Here is a 15081-nt window from a genome sequence, read left to right as displayed (position 1 = left end):
GAAAACAAAAAGATATTTACATTATGATTCATAACAGTAGCGAAATTACAGTTATAGAGTAGCAACGAAAATAATTTTATGGTTGGGGATCACCACAACATGAGGAACTGTATTAAGGGGTCACGGCATTCGGAAGGTTGAGAACTGCTGCTCTAGAGCAATGGTTTTCAAATGAAGCAATTTTCCCAAGGGGCAATGTCAGTGTCTGGAGACATTTTAGTTGTCACAACTGGCAGGAGGTGGGGAATGCTAGTGGCATCTGGTGGGCAGAGACCAGGGAGGCTGCTAAACATCCTGCAATGCACAGGCCAGCCCCCACAACAGAGAAGTATCCAAAATGTCAAGGGTGCTGAGGTTGGGAAGACCTGATCTACAGGAACCATTTTTAAGACATTTAGTTTGGAGCATGTGAAATGTTAGAATATACCAATTCTGTGGAAAAGCCTCTTCTCTTGTTCTGTAACAATTTAGAGTACAGGATTCCAAAATTGGAAAGACTCTCAAGGATGATCTAGTTCACATACAGTTGGAGAAACTAAGGCCCAGAGGGGTCAGGTCATTTACCCAAGTTCATAGAAGAAATCATCAGGTGGACTGGAATTAGAATCATCTTTATACGCCCGCAGTGGGTATTATACATGGCAGATGCTCGGTAATGGTCGCTGAATGGATATCCTGTTTTTTCGGTGCTCTTTCCTGTTAAAACATCCCATTCGCTCTCTGTTGCTGGGAAGCCCAACAGCTGAGGTTGTGCATGAAGGCTCACACATCACTTCCAATCGACATTCCTCTTCCTCGAACAAAGCAGAGTGTACACACTAGCGCTCAAGAGCAAGTGGCCAGGCAGAAAATGCTGTTCCAGGCAAAAAATGCTGTTCCAGGCAGAAAATGCTGTTCGATTATTTCAGCCCTTCACCCAGGCAGAGGCTTTACAGCAAATGAGTCAGCAAACGAACCGTTGTGCAAGAGCAGGAACGTGTGAACTTCCCTCCACACGGTGGGCGCGGAGCAGCTTTCCTCACACATCAGAGGAGCCCCGACCAATGGCAAACAGACGGAAAATCGGTGCCAGGTTAACTGAATCACAACCGTATCTGAACAAGCTAGAGAACCTTCATTTCTAAACACACAGCGGAACAGAAATTAATTCTGGGATCAAAGTACAGATGGTTAGTCTGGTGGCATTTTGAATGTTAGTCATCAAAACAGCCCTGGCTTAAGGGAGAAGCGCAAAAGGTGGAGGGTTTGCCCTTTCGAAGAGAAAACATTCCCTACAGTGTTTCAAAACTAGGTGTTTCAAAATTGGGTATAATGAAGGTCAGGGCAGAAAGTGTGGTGCAAGGGGGGTGGGGCGAAGATGCCAGCCACGTGACTAGAAAGATCCTGCAAAGGGGAAAAGTATGTAGGTAAACGCAAGGCAGGTATCTAGGGAAAAAAATCACAGCTTCAAAAGAGCCACAGCAAGTTTCTTCAAATTAAACAAACCTGTTCCAGTGGGAACAAGGACAGCTTCTAAAGCTGCTTCAAGGTTATTAATTTCTAAGGCACCTGGGAACAGTGTCTAAATATTTACTCCCATCCCACAAAAAGGCTAAAGGACTGCTATTTCAGCCTCCTGTTTCACACCCCATGCTACATTTTCCCCAAGATGACGTGTCACACTAAAACCTCCTCCTGAGAGGGCAGAGTACTAGCTTCCTGACTGCAACCAGTTTTCAATGCGGCACAGATGCCAGCGGCACACAAAGAAATGGTGCAAAGAAGCAAGTACCACAGAGCAACCACAAGATTCGCCTGCTCAGCTTTCTGGCCTACTCACAGATCTTCAAATATCTGCGTTAACGGTATGAAGGTGACTCAAAAAACAAAACCAAAAAGGTGATGATCTGAACACACACTAATAGAACGACAGTGTTTATGATGGAGACATCAGACACTGTGTGCCAGACACTGTGCATCCGGGATACAGATATAAACGGGACAGTCCCTGTCTTATGGAACTTACAGTCTAAGGAAAGCCCTTGGAAAATGCAGTAGCTATTATCCCCTTTCTGCCATGGAGGGCCTCTAATCCACCTTCCCAGTGAACTGAATTTAAGTGTAGGGGGCCTGTATGAACAACATAAGATGCTGAGCAATGGCACAACAATACTCCCACATACCAAGTACATAATGTGGCAGATTGGGCATGAGATGTAAGAATATATTTTGGCCCATCTTGATGCGATCATGTCCCATAAAGCTGTTCCTTATGGTCAAGCCAGGATTCTCCGCAGCTCTCCACTCCTTGCCTCAACAGATGTCCACTGCAGAGAGACAGTTCCGAGTGACAGCCCCCACAGCAAGGCCATCTCTGCATGGGCTCAGCCCAGAGGACTCCCTGACAAGGTTTTACAATTAGAGGGCCCACACGACCACTCAACTCTGAACACCCATCAGTCTAACGGCAACACAAAATTTACATTGCACCCCTATTTATAATACTGAAAAACAAAAACCCCAACATATCCAACAATTGGGAAAGAGTTAAGTAATGACATATTGAAATGATGGAATACAAAAAAGGTGTTTAAATGTTTTTAACGTCTTTAAAAATGCTTATGATAAATGGTAAGCAAAACAACGATATAAAATTATTATGCTATAAGCTCAAGTAAAAAATGGGTGATTTGGATTCTGGGCAATATCTTTTGCATCATTACACTTCATTCTTCCCAATGATTTTTATCACAGATATGAATAACTTTCATAATCAGAAAAAGTAAAGTTTTTGCTTTTTAAAGAAATCGCATTTAATGATGTTTAGCTAATAAGCACAAGGACTCCCCCACTTCCCCACCCCCCGAAAAATCCCACAAGACAAAAAACTGGTCTGGGAGTAGAGTCTGTTCCTATGGTAACAAATCTTTTTTTTGCCCCGTAAATACATAAGAAGTCTAATGAAACTGAGCCCTATTTTTACTCTGCCCACAATATGGACCCTTGATTTGAGTCACTTGTGTCAGGCTGCTTCTATTCACAGACTAGGCTTAGAACCAAGTCAGAATGCTCAGAGGAGTTGATTTGGAGTTTCCCTGATTCCAGTGCTGCATTTAATGACACTTCCTTTCTCTCACATACAGGCTGGGAACGATATTGTAGCACTCACTATAGGAAAGACCTTTCTCAAAATTCTCCTTGGTCTAAAGCAGTTCTTCGAACCAAATTCCACAGGCCTACCTTCAGAGAAACAAAGTTCCCAGTTACAAACAGCTATTCTTTCAGTAAAAATGCTTTCAACATAGCAGAAGAGCCTGACTCTTTTCATTCTTTCTCAAATCAGCTGTCACTCACAAAGTGGTTTCCTTTAGTTCAGCTGTTTACAGCTATTTTGAACAAATGCATCATGGTAAAAACGGGAAGTTTCCTTCCTATTTCTCATAGGAGGGCTTGTGTTAGTTATAACCCTAGTGGTAAAGCATCAACGAGAAAAAGACAGTAACACCCCCCTCCCCCACCAGCTTTGTACTGTAGCATGAGACGTTCCCAGCTCACATAGAAAATTCTGTAAGAAATTCTTTTTTGAAGGCATAAGGATCAGAACAACCATCTAAACAATATGAAGACACTCTTTAACTCAAGGCTTGAAACACTAGAGAACTTATTTCTAAATCCACGCGCTGGGGACTTCCAGTGAGACAAGAAAAGAGGAAGAAGTTAAACAACAAAATTTACTTTGTGTGCACTTGAGGAAGTAACGCTGTAGGATTAATATGTAAACCCACATTTAAGATGTAAGCTCTGAGGTAGAGGCTTGGGGATTTATAGTCTTTCCATCACTAGCAACTGCTGCAAAAGACTGCATGGCTATTTGGAAAAAAGGCAAAGAGGTGTTCTTTTCTCTCAAATCACTATGCTAGGACAGGCTTCTCAGCTACAGCTAAGAGTAGGTCTCTCTTCCTCCTATATTGGCTTTACTATTCTCAAAAAATGAGAATGTTGCACATTTGTGTTTTGGGTGAGGCAAAATGACAGGAAGCCTGAGGAATCCGGTTCTCACTACTTTGGATTAAGAACTTTCTCTTTGAAATTTCCGACTTGAAGTAAAAAACAAAAAAAGGTCAAGAAAGCATTCTTCAAGTGGGCTTATGAAATCCAGCATTTCCTCAATAGACCATATTTATATGTACTTAAAAGCGAACCAGAATACCCATAGGAAATATACAAATTTGGGGGGGAAATGAAAAGAAGCCACAATAATAAAACCCTATTACTACCCAGGGTTACGTGACAAAAGTGGGGTTCCCAGGGCAAGTTTCAGCCACACACACATGAGGGAGGATGAGGAGTAGTGGGAACGTTGGATAAACTGAATGTTGGATAAACGGGCACCAGGGCAACCTTCCACTGATGGATGGCCACAGCTGAAGGCAGATTTGGCTCATCTCTGGGGTTTTCCAGTGGGGAGGAGCCTGCAGTACAGCCATCAGCAGACCAGCATCCACAAAGCCTGTGGGAAATACAGGGTCCAGGAGAGTGGGGTAGGGAAGGAGAAAGTTTGGAAAACGGGAAGAGTCAAATACAATAGCCAAATATTGCACTTATTAAACACGAGGCTTCAAAAATGCATAGATTTACCTCTTCAGTTGAAATGGCCTGGCTGAAAAGAACTGGTATTCTGGAAAGCAGTCTGATACACTTTTTAGAATACCAAATTACGTTTTAATTACATCTGGAATTATAGCAATACCTGCTAAGAGGAAATTCATTTTTGGAGAAAAGAGAAAAACAATGAAACCTATGCAATTTTTACAGTTGGTAACTTTACTTAAACAATGAGGGTCCCTTATCCATGGCTTCTGTGGAAAATAACAGCCTAAAAGCAAATATATTCACAATCCACTGAAAAACTTTTGCTGGCCTAGTTCCACCAATTCCATTAACATGGCAGGGGCCCAAAGGCAGGTGACCTGATTGACAAAAAAAGCACTTCTAGAAAGTGCTGAACGTGTATCCTGTAACTCATTAAATACTTTATAATCAAGAAGAAAACCAGTAGCAATAATTTGGGAAGCTTTGCCCTTACATGGAGCAGCAGCAATCTTCCTTACAAGACAAAATACCTCTCAGGTCCAGTATAGAAGAAAGTAGACCTGACCTCCCTTCCCCAGTGCTAACCTATCTGAAGTTGGAGGTGGGGTGGACAAACCAATAAGACTAGTTAAAATGACATATGGCCCAAGGAGAACCTGCTCCACTGCGTCACCTTAACTATCAAGGAAAAACTAATCTGTACCATGTTTTAAGGCTGCTGTCCTCAAAACTCTTCTTGTACATCTGTGTTACCGACACAAGCCTTCCAAGTTGTAGATGGGACAAGCTCAATGAACACACATCCTACCTAAGGCTTTCCAGAATTGACAGAGTGGAAACTTCTTTTCTGAGTAACCAAATGATAAATGGCTCCTGGCAGCAAACAACAGTCAAATACAGATTCAACAGAAGCCAATTTTCCTAGTCACACATCCTAATTATATAGGCATGGACTGAGTTGTTACATTACTTCCTGGAACTAATTATTGTTTTAGCAACTGTTAAGATCCTTTTTAGGAGCACCCAAGGTTGTATCTGCCTGAAAAGCCTCTTATCTCTTGTCCAAAATAACTCAACTATTGAGTTATAAGGAGAAAAAATTACATCTTGGAGATTTTTTTCAAGTGCTTTTGCCAGTGTCCACTTGGACCCACTCTATCACAGGGAACTACATCTCCCAGGCTCCCTTGCCAACCGATTTCTGGGTAAATTCCATCAATGGGAGGTGCCGATTAGAGGCAGGAGGGGGAAGCCAGGATTAACGTGCTCTCTCTCTCTCTTCCTTGGTCTGAGTTCCAGCTGCCACCAGACAGCTCGTCTTTCCATGCTTCCAGCTTACTCCAGATGGCTCAGGCTTCTGGCCTTTGGTGACACCAGCACCTTCTAATGTCCTTAGGTGCATGGTAGCTCCCAGGTGTTGCTAATCTCTGGGTTGCCTCACCAGCCCCTTTACCTTCTCGGCTCTTATATCATCTGTGTAACCTATTCTGTTTATTACATTCACCCTGTTTGTACCACCTACCGTGGGTTTCTGTGTCCCTGATAGGTCCCTAACTTTAAAATATATTTTAAAACTTAGCTTTCTTAAGAATTAAACAAATATTCAGATAACCTGTAAAAGATTTCTTCTAATAAGTAACAAAGGGTTTATAGATGACAAAATCCAGTCATTCATTCAACAAATATTTACTGAGAGCCTGCTCTGTGCCAAGCCCTGTTCTAGGTGCTGAAAATACTACAGTCAACAGAACGGGCACAAAACCCCTGCCCTCATGGAGCTTACATTCTAGCTGGACATGGTAACTGTGATGAATTAAAATTTCAAAAAATTAACCAATATGGAAATATTTCTCTAACAATAAAGGAACCTGGCAAAAGTGAATTCACTTTAAGGTGCTTGCTCTACTCTACACAGACTTGGTTCCCACCTTTTCAATGTGGCATGCTGAACTGTCACATTCCAGAGGCCAATACAGAGCTTCTTCAAAGTTAGTATCTACTTAAACTGGCCACTTGTGCTCAAACAGAAGTACAACTGTGATAAGGATATAAGCAGGCACAATAACAAAAGTTAGGCATTGTAAGCTTAGAATGTAAAATGTGTGTTTTATGCAGATTCTTGCTTGGCATCTTTTTCACATGGGGTATCATTTGAAGGAATTGAGTCTGAGTCCATGTACTAAGTCACTTTATCCCTTGATATGGCACACGTAGAGTCCATCAACATGACATACAAAGCCAGCTGCAGTGTGCATAATGAGTAAAGTGCTGCAGTCACCCATTGCATGACATTATTTTCAACATGGAATTTTCAGGCAGAATAGAAACACAATGACTCATGTGGTTGAACAGTTATACACACAACTGTGCCCAAGAAAGCTGCCACCTACATACCACAATGACATCAGATGAAACATGCAGAAAGAAAGTAGCTTTCTGATTTATTTGAAAGCAATAGATTTGCTGAGAAGTGTACTGAGCGATCAAGCTGCAGCTACCTGTTTATACATCCTAAGCGCTGCGTAACCACAGGCACACATCAAATATTCAGCACTTAGGCTGCTCGAGTACAAAAGCATGTTCAGCCCCCAAATCAACGTCATCAACTCCAGAAATGACATAACATCTATTGCTGCCATTTCACCAGGCTTTTTAAAGATAATTTAATGTACTCATGAAGGCACACTTCCATGGAGTTCTTGTGGGCACAGTACTCAAACCTTTCCTACTACTCAACAATTAGAAAATGTTTCATATCTGCAATACTTATGATTTCATCCGAGTAGCAGGTGGCCTTCCAATACTATGGATGGGCTTCTTACACAACAGGGAGTCTAAAGCAAATTCATAATCTCAATACCACACAGCAAGTCAACTACAGAGACTGGATTTTAACCTTATTGGCCCCTGCATACCTGATTTATCCCTCGCCACTCCCCAACATGTAGTCAAAATATACTACAGAACACGAACACACACACACACACACACACACANACACACACACACACACACACACACACACACACACACACACACACACATGATACAGCACTCCTGGCAGCCTCTGCACGTTGTTTCTTCTGCCCAGAATGCAAAGTTGCCTAAATTCACCTAGCAAAGTCATGTTTATGATTCAAGATACAGCCTACTTGTTTCTTTGAAGCCACAACTTCCTGAGGCAGACTTGTTTGCTTGTTTCAATGCTTTCATTTGTCCCTGTACACAATGCCATAATGCTAATTACCACGTTGCAATCTTTTATCTGTTTACACATCTACTTCCCCATTAGACTGTAAAATCCTTGAGACCAAGGACCCTATTTCTTTAATCTACATACCCTGGTACAGTGTCTGACACAAAGTAGGTGCTTAAGAAATATTTTCCGAATCAATACATGTAGTGCGGGATTGCAGGCTTGCAAAGGGTTCCCCCTAAAAGTGATGGCATTTTGTACTCTCTGTCCCACTGCCACTGGATATTTAAAGTACAAGGAGAATGAATAGGAAAGTATCTCCCAGGGAACAGGTTTAACAAGTTGATATTAAAAGATAATTAATAGGGACTTTGATAAATTACTTTCAGTAAAACTGTGTCAGGCTAACCACAACTGTCAAAGTTAAGGTGACTTAGCTGTAAAACCCCAGAAAGTTATTTGATCTTGGCTGGAGAAGGGTGTTGGACTAGAGATGGAAGCAAAACTCCTCTGTTGTCTAGATCTGATGGAATCTTTTTCATTTCTCAAAAGGTGCCACAGACACAGCTAACATAATAAAAAATTGCTAGGAAAGTTCATGTTCTAAGGAATGATGTTAATAAGCAATGATTTAGCTATCAACAGAAAATATAAAAATGTAAAGCAAAGCTAGAGATTAATTTACCAGAGTTAAAATTTAGGAACCACTATTAAAAAGTTTCTATACAAAGATTCCCTCATCTAATCTTTCATACAAGTTTGAAGAGTCAAGAAACATTCAGAGGCCATCCTCAAGGATACGATAAAGTATGCAAAAATGCCAGAACCCCCACATATAGGAAATGGTTTTGGCTTAAAGACTAGGGAATTATTGGGTGAGTCATTTTGACTGTGGCTTCCAGTAATCAGGGAATAAAGCCAGGAAGTGAAAAGAAAAAAACAACAACAAAAAAACAAGATAAAATAAAGAGGATCAGCAGTGGTAATAATAAATAATGCTTACATGTGTGTAACACTTTAGTTTATGAGGCACTTTCATTTTTCAAAGGAGGAAAATTAAACTGAGAATGTTAGGTGGCGTGCTGAAGGTTACAAAGCTAAAATAAGCAGAGTAAAGGAGTGAAACTGGATTTTTCAACATAGAGTCTACAGCCCCTTCCGCTACTGTGCTTCTTTGGGCTCCTCTGTGCTATGGATGGGCCCAGAACATTCTAAGATGCCTTCAATGAGAGCGGATGTTTCCAAATCACTTAAGCATATCTTTCAACTTAAACAAGATAGCCTAGGTAGAGCCTTAGAAAATAGTTTGAAAGAATGAAGAAACTCATCAGCGTGCAGGAAGAAGAGAATCTTCATGTTCTCCATGTTATACTATTGATTTAAAAAATGCAAGGTACCATGAATTGTGGGTAATACGCTACTGTTTGCACAGAAGTGCTGCAAAAGAATATATTTAAATGTAGTTGTTTGTCTATGCATATGTTACCTCTTAGAAGCCACATAAGAAATTGCCAACACTGGTTACTTCCAGGAGGGGAAAATGGTGGCTAAGGGATCAGGGACAGGAACACAACTTTTCACTGTACACTTTCCCTTTTCAACCTTTTGAATTGTGAACCACATGAAAGTGCTACCTTTTTCAAAAAGTAAGTTTTAATTAAGAATGGGAATTGGAACAGAGGCAATGAATAGGTGATTCAAGGTGAAACATTTCAGAGGTAGAATGGAGCAGAAGAAGGGAAAAGAAAAAAATATTATTACAAAGTTTCTGTCAGACTCCAGAATTCCATGTGTTGTTTCACAGTCTGAAGTAAATATTCCTCAAGACCATCAAATTTCTTCCGTTTTAATTCTTTTATCATTATACAGCTCTCAATTCTTTATGAACCTTGATACTGAGAAAGGAGTGTCCCAATAGTGGACCCAAGTATTCAGGTCATCAGAGAGGTAGAGCCTTTCATGGTAAATAAGATAGTATCTAGTTTAAACCAGTCTCTGAGGAGGTTGATAAAGAATTATTTCAGGCACACTGATAAAATATGGACCTGCAGAGCTAAAAGGCTAAACCTCGGACGGACGAGTAAACCCCAACAAGGGTCTATCCAAAAATGGGACCTGGCCTCAACTAGATAGAGTTACCATCAACATATCTGGAATTTTCTGTTTGTCCTCTGTTCTATCACTACTATTACTTAAGTTAGACCAAAAATTTACCCTAAAGGTCACAATAACTTGAGAATTTGAAGTGATGATGAAACCACATCCTTGTCATCCTTTATGACAGCGAGTCATAGCATTTTTTTTTTTTAAGGCAGTGTCAAATCAGCTTCCTTTCCCAGGCAGGGATCACTCCATGCCTTACAGGTCCCAGAAACTGCTGAGTCTTGTGCTCAAGAGTTTAAAAAAAACCCGGGACCAATAAAACTCGTACTGTATAAAGAGTACACATTCTTGTTTTCTATTCTGATGTTTAAATTATGTATCTAAAGATAATAACATTCTTAAATAAGTGTAAGGTTTTAAAGAGTCACTGCCAGAGTTATTTTGGAACATTACAAAAATACCTGCTCATAGGTCTGCAGTCCAGGGCTACATAATCTGATTTAATAACTAATGGGTTAGCAATCACTTAGCAGGTCCTATACAATTAGCTCTCAATTTTGTAAGTAAGAAAGGACATGAGACATAGAGATGAATAAACTCAAATCCAAGTCTCATTTTAGCTAACAGTTTTTACATTCCTCTTCCCACTAAGTATATTTTTTACCACAGCTGACAGGCACTTAATGTACTGATGCAAGTGTCTCTTCCTTCCATGATATGACAGTTGTCTACACGATCATTATGACAACTAAAATCAGGAAAAAGGAGGAGGAAAATGAGTGACAGGGGTTGAAAGAGTGGAAGGGGCTAGATAATTCACAAACTGGATAAACTGAGACCTCAACAAATGTCTTATTTAACTGAATTGAAAGATGACTGACATACCACTGTCATCTCGTTTTTAATTGTATGGCCAAGTGACTGAAGCCACCAAGCCAAAATGTAAAACTAATTTGAGAAAAGAAGTTGCTTCAGGAGTCAGGATTCTACCATCAACAGCAGTTAATAAGGTTTACCAGCCAGCAGTTACTACTTGTCATTAAGAATTAACTAAAGTTTCACTACCTCATCCCCAGTGATGCTATTGATAAAGAGCAATGGAAAATTTGGAGGAAGACGTGATGAATCAACTTCTCTCTTCCATATGCCATATTTTATTAGACTATGAGTAAGTATAAGACTCGAAATGGGGATGGGGGTGGTACTAATCATCAAAATGGCATCTGACTCCCCAAATGCAGCATGGCTCACGCCAGAGAGTTGCTTCACTGTGACTCAAGATCTGTCAACTGAGGACATAAGGGAATTAGAGTAAAGCCAAGAGATAACACTCCTAAATTTTAAGCCGAATCTTCCAAGAGATCTAGGACAAGATCTAACAAGAATCAACTATAAGAAATTAACCTACTCAACATAAGTTGATTCTAACGTACTTTTGAAAATGCATTCTTTTTTTTTTTTTTTTTTTTTTTTAGCTGAGCCATCCTGCCACCTGTTGGCAGCTCAGCGGCTGCTCAGCTCGGGCTGACTCGAACCGCTGTTGCTCAGAGCTCAAACTCTTGAGCGAGCTCTTAACCAACTGAGCCACTCAGCCGGCCCCCTGAAAATGCATTCTTGCTAATGCAAAATTTCAGGAAAGAAGTCTGGAGACCTGCTTTCCTAATGACACATGCCTTTTATTGGTAGAGGGCACTGAAATATACTATTAGGTGTCTAAATCAATGTATCATCCCCCTATTCTCCTCACATAACCTTATTTTTTTCTAAAATAAAACGTAATTGGTGAAAGCATCAATTACGCATGTACTTCCTTTCTCAATACTGATAAATACAAATACATTTGAATCTTTGTCGTATACTATATGCCCAAATGCTACATGGCAAACAATTCTGGCAAATCCACTGCATTATGAACAGAAGTAACAATAGCTCCCAAAATATAACTATCCCTTTCTCCCCAACCAAAGGAAAAAGAATTGTCTCAGTTCCTCCAGTTATGTTCCCAAGAATTCAGAAAGAAAATTAGGAAACAAAATATTTATAGATGCTTGTATCTATTAATTTCGAGTGCAAACATTTCACTAATAACCACACTTTGCTATCATACTTATTTTTAATTGGATCAAATCATAAATCTTTGAGGGCACACAAAACAAAGACTAAATGACTCTGCCAATTTATAATGATCATATTTCACCTTTAGAAGGGTAATCACCAAGGAAGCAACAAATTGGATACATCCCTTGCTTCCTTCTCTCCAGTGATTAAACGGATACTACTCTACAGCCACAATCTGCTGGTTTCTACCACCACACACGCATTAGGCCTCAAACGCACTCCACTAGCCAGAGCTAGGCTGTTTAGAAATCCGCACTGTGTCACTGCATAAGGCAGCTTCCCACTGCACATATCCAGGAAGAAGAAAGCCACCTAAGCACTCTGTCACATCTCAGCAAGGCTGTAAAATGACATAAGGAGCTGCTAACCAAAAGGCAGGCAGCAACAATCACCACCTTTAAAAATCATTTAAGCACTTTTCCTCCCCATCATCTTCTCACTTCCCCCTCCCTCTCCTTCCCTCTGTCACACACACACACACACACACACACACACACACACACACACACACACACACTGCAGTTCATCCCCAGCATTGCAAGAGGAAGGCTGTGAGCTCTGGGCTGCCGCTGGAATGACAGCCCAGGACTCATTCAGAGCCCTGAAATACATACACACTCACCTGCAACACACCATGCCAATCTCTCCCCCCCTCCCCCCCTCGCCCAACACACTCGCCCTCGCAACCTCTTCCCACACCAATCCCGGCGCTGCAGAACACTCAGCAGGCACAGCAGCAAGTGTAGTACGCGGTTACCATTTAGGATGATTTGGGCGGCCTAAGCTCCAGAAACCCCCTCCCCACAAAGGCCACATCCCAGGCGCGGCCCGGAGGCTGGAGGACCCCTCGCCTACCGGGGCGGGGGGTGGGGGGGGGGATGCGCTACCTTTAGACTGGCAGTCCGCACAAAACTTGTTATCCTCCTCCAGCAGCAAGTTAGCCAGGACTGCCTGGTACCGATCCACGTCCTTCACCGACTTGCCCGTCATGGCCAGGGTCCCGGCGGGGGCAGAGGGCAGCGCGCCCTCCTCGCCCCCAGAAACCTCTGCCTCAGTCCGGAGGTGAGGACTCCTGGTCCCCCGCCCAGGTGCACCTCCTGAGCGGGGGTGAGCCCTCTCTTCTGGCCCGGCGCCCCTTCTTCGGTCCGCGGCGCCCGTCCCCCCACTCTGCAACCCCTCAGTGAGGCGCCCCCTGGCGGGTTTAGGGAAATGCCGGAGTTCAAGGGAAGTTGCCGGACCAGGGACCCTCAGCCCTGGCAAGGGGGACTCTCGGGCCTCCTGGATGCCGGGCACATAGACGACCGCTTGGCCTGCCCGTCTGCCTGCAGTGAATCTCACGCCTCGGTTTCCCTGGCAGCTGCCGCCTGCTCCGCCACCACCTCTGCCGCCTACTTCCGGCAGCTCTTCCTCTCCACCTCCACCCAGCCAAGCCCGCGCATGCGCCCCGCCCCCACCGCTTCACACTGGGCTCTTCCCTGGGCTTTGCCTCTCAGGAACCAATCGAGGCAGAAGCGAGGGGCGGGGCTTGAGGTGGGCGGAGGGAAAGGTGAACACGCCCCCCTGCATGCCCTTGGAAAAGAATGAATGGAGCTTGGCAGAAAGGGAGTACAGGGAATGAAAGAAAGTGAAAAAAACCATGAACATTTATTGAGCTCTTACTATGTACCAGGCACTGTGCTAAACTCTTTACATGAATTATCGTAATATAATCCTCAAAACATCTCTTTGAGTTAAGTACTTTTCACCCTTATGTAACCTGGGGGTTGTGGCTACACTAAAGACCTCCGGCTTATTCTTTCCTTCAACAGCCAAAGGGCTCAAGCTTCTAACCTGGGATGAGGGGGACATCACATCTTCCCCAAATTTTCAGAGGATCCTGCTCACCTCTCACTTGGAATGCCTGGGTCCGCTGAATTCTGGGTCCCCCTGTTCATTAGCTTTCCGCTAGTATTTATTGCCACCTTTGAACATTATTTTGCCCGGTGCCCAGACACTTTCTCCTTTTATTCCTTAAATCCTTCCCAAATAGTGCAGTTTTGTGCATCAGACTTTTACTGAAGGTTATTTGGAGGGGTAGTGTGGAGAGAAGGGTTGATTACAGCATATCACAGAATAAACAACCACTTCAAAATGATAATTAAACATTGTTCAAAACCACCCTTGCTACAGAGAATTTCTCCATGACTGTCCTTTTTCTTTCGTTAGGGATCCACCTGCCTTCTGGCAAATGTTTTCATTCATTCATTCACTCAGCAAATTGTTACTGAGCAATTTCTAAGTATCAGACACTTACTGGGGGAGAGGAAACAACATGATCCAATCTGTGGTTTTAAAATATCACTGGCTGTCACAGGAAGAATGGACCAGGGAGACGGTAAGACCAGATTGTCAGAGTTACCTTATTTCTAGTGAAACCCTTTCCTCCATCTCTTTGCTTTTTCTCAAGACCAGACTTCCCTCAAACTTTCATCTCATCAGAGCAAAACTAAAATTTTCTAATACTTTATTAATCAAAACAATTTAATTCTTTTTCAAAACTTCTTTCCTTCTAACCATGGCTAGGAGACTTGACTTTAATAAACACACAAGTTCATTAAGGTATTTTTTCCTAAACAAAACCTCAGTTCTTTCTCTAGAAGGAATTCTGCCTTCCACCCAAGCTAGTTTTCTCAACCTGCCACCAGTTTGCAATAATTTTTCTTACTTTAACTTATTTAACTTTTCTTACTTTAACACCTACTTTATAAATGAGTAAACGAAGACTTAGAATAAGAAACTCCATCTAGTGAAGAGTAGAGCTGGGATTTTTAACCTAGACCTCTGATTCCAGCCTTAGTATTGTCAGAGTTTTTGCTTATGTTATCTTTTATAATCCTCAGAAAAACTCATGAAGATAGGTATTAGCATAACCATTTTTCAAGAAACATGAAACAGAAGCTCAAGTTTACCCAGTTAATCTTGGTAATTGTGCCTTAGTTCAAGTCCTCTATTTCTTCTCTCCTTTGCTATGCAAATAGCTTTCCTGCCTAACTCCAACCTTAGTTAAATTGACCCTTCACCCCAGTCTTTGGAAAGCAATGACAAGTCTGATT

At 42.0% G+C, this 15081-nt stretch overlaps 1 protein-coding gene across 1 annotated transcript in view; it reads right to left on the bottom strand.

The window, feature by feature from the left end:
• The window catches only part of SMAP2 (small ArfGAP2), a 59413-nt gene extending 46000 nt beyond the window's left edge, over positions 1 to 13413 (bottom strand). Inside the window, exon 1 of the mRNA XM_019643689.1 lies at positions 12877 to 13413. Within this exon, the coding sequence (XP_019499234.1) occupies positions 12877 to 12979 (103 nt within the window). The 5' untranslated portion in view covers positions 12980 to 13413. The remainder of the gene's footprint in view (positions 1 to 12876) is intronic.
• Between the last annotated feature and the right edge of the window lie 1668 nt (positions 13414 to 15081).

This window comes from Hipposideros armiger, unplaced genomic scaffold (genome assembly GCF_001890085.2).
Source record: "Hipposideros armiger isolate ML-2016 unplaced genomic scaffold, ASM189008v1 scaffold_82, whole genome shotgun sequence".
NCBI lineage: Eukaryota > Metazoa > Chordata > Mammalia > Chiroptera > Hipposideridae > Hipposideros > Hipposideros armiger.
This window is presented reverse-complemented; position numbering and strand designations above follow the sequence as displayed.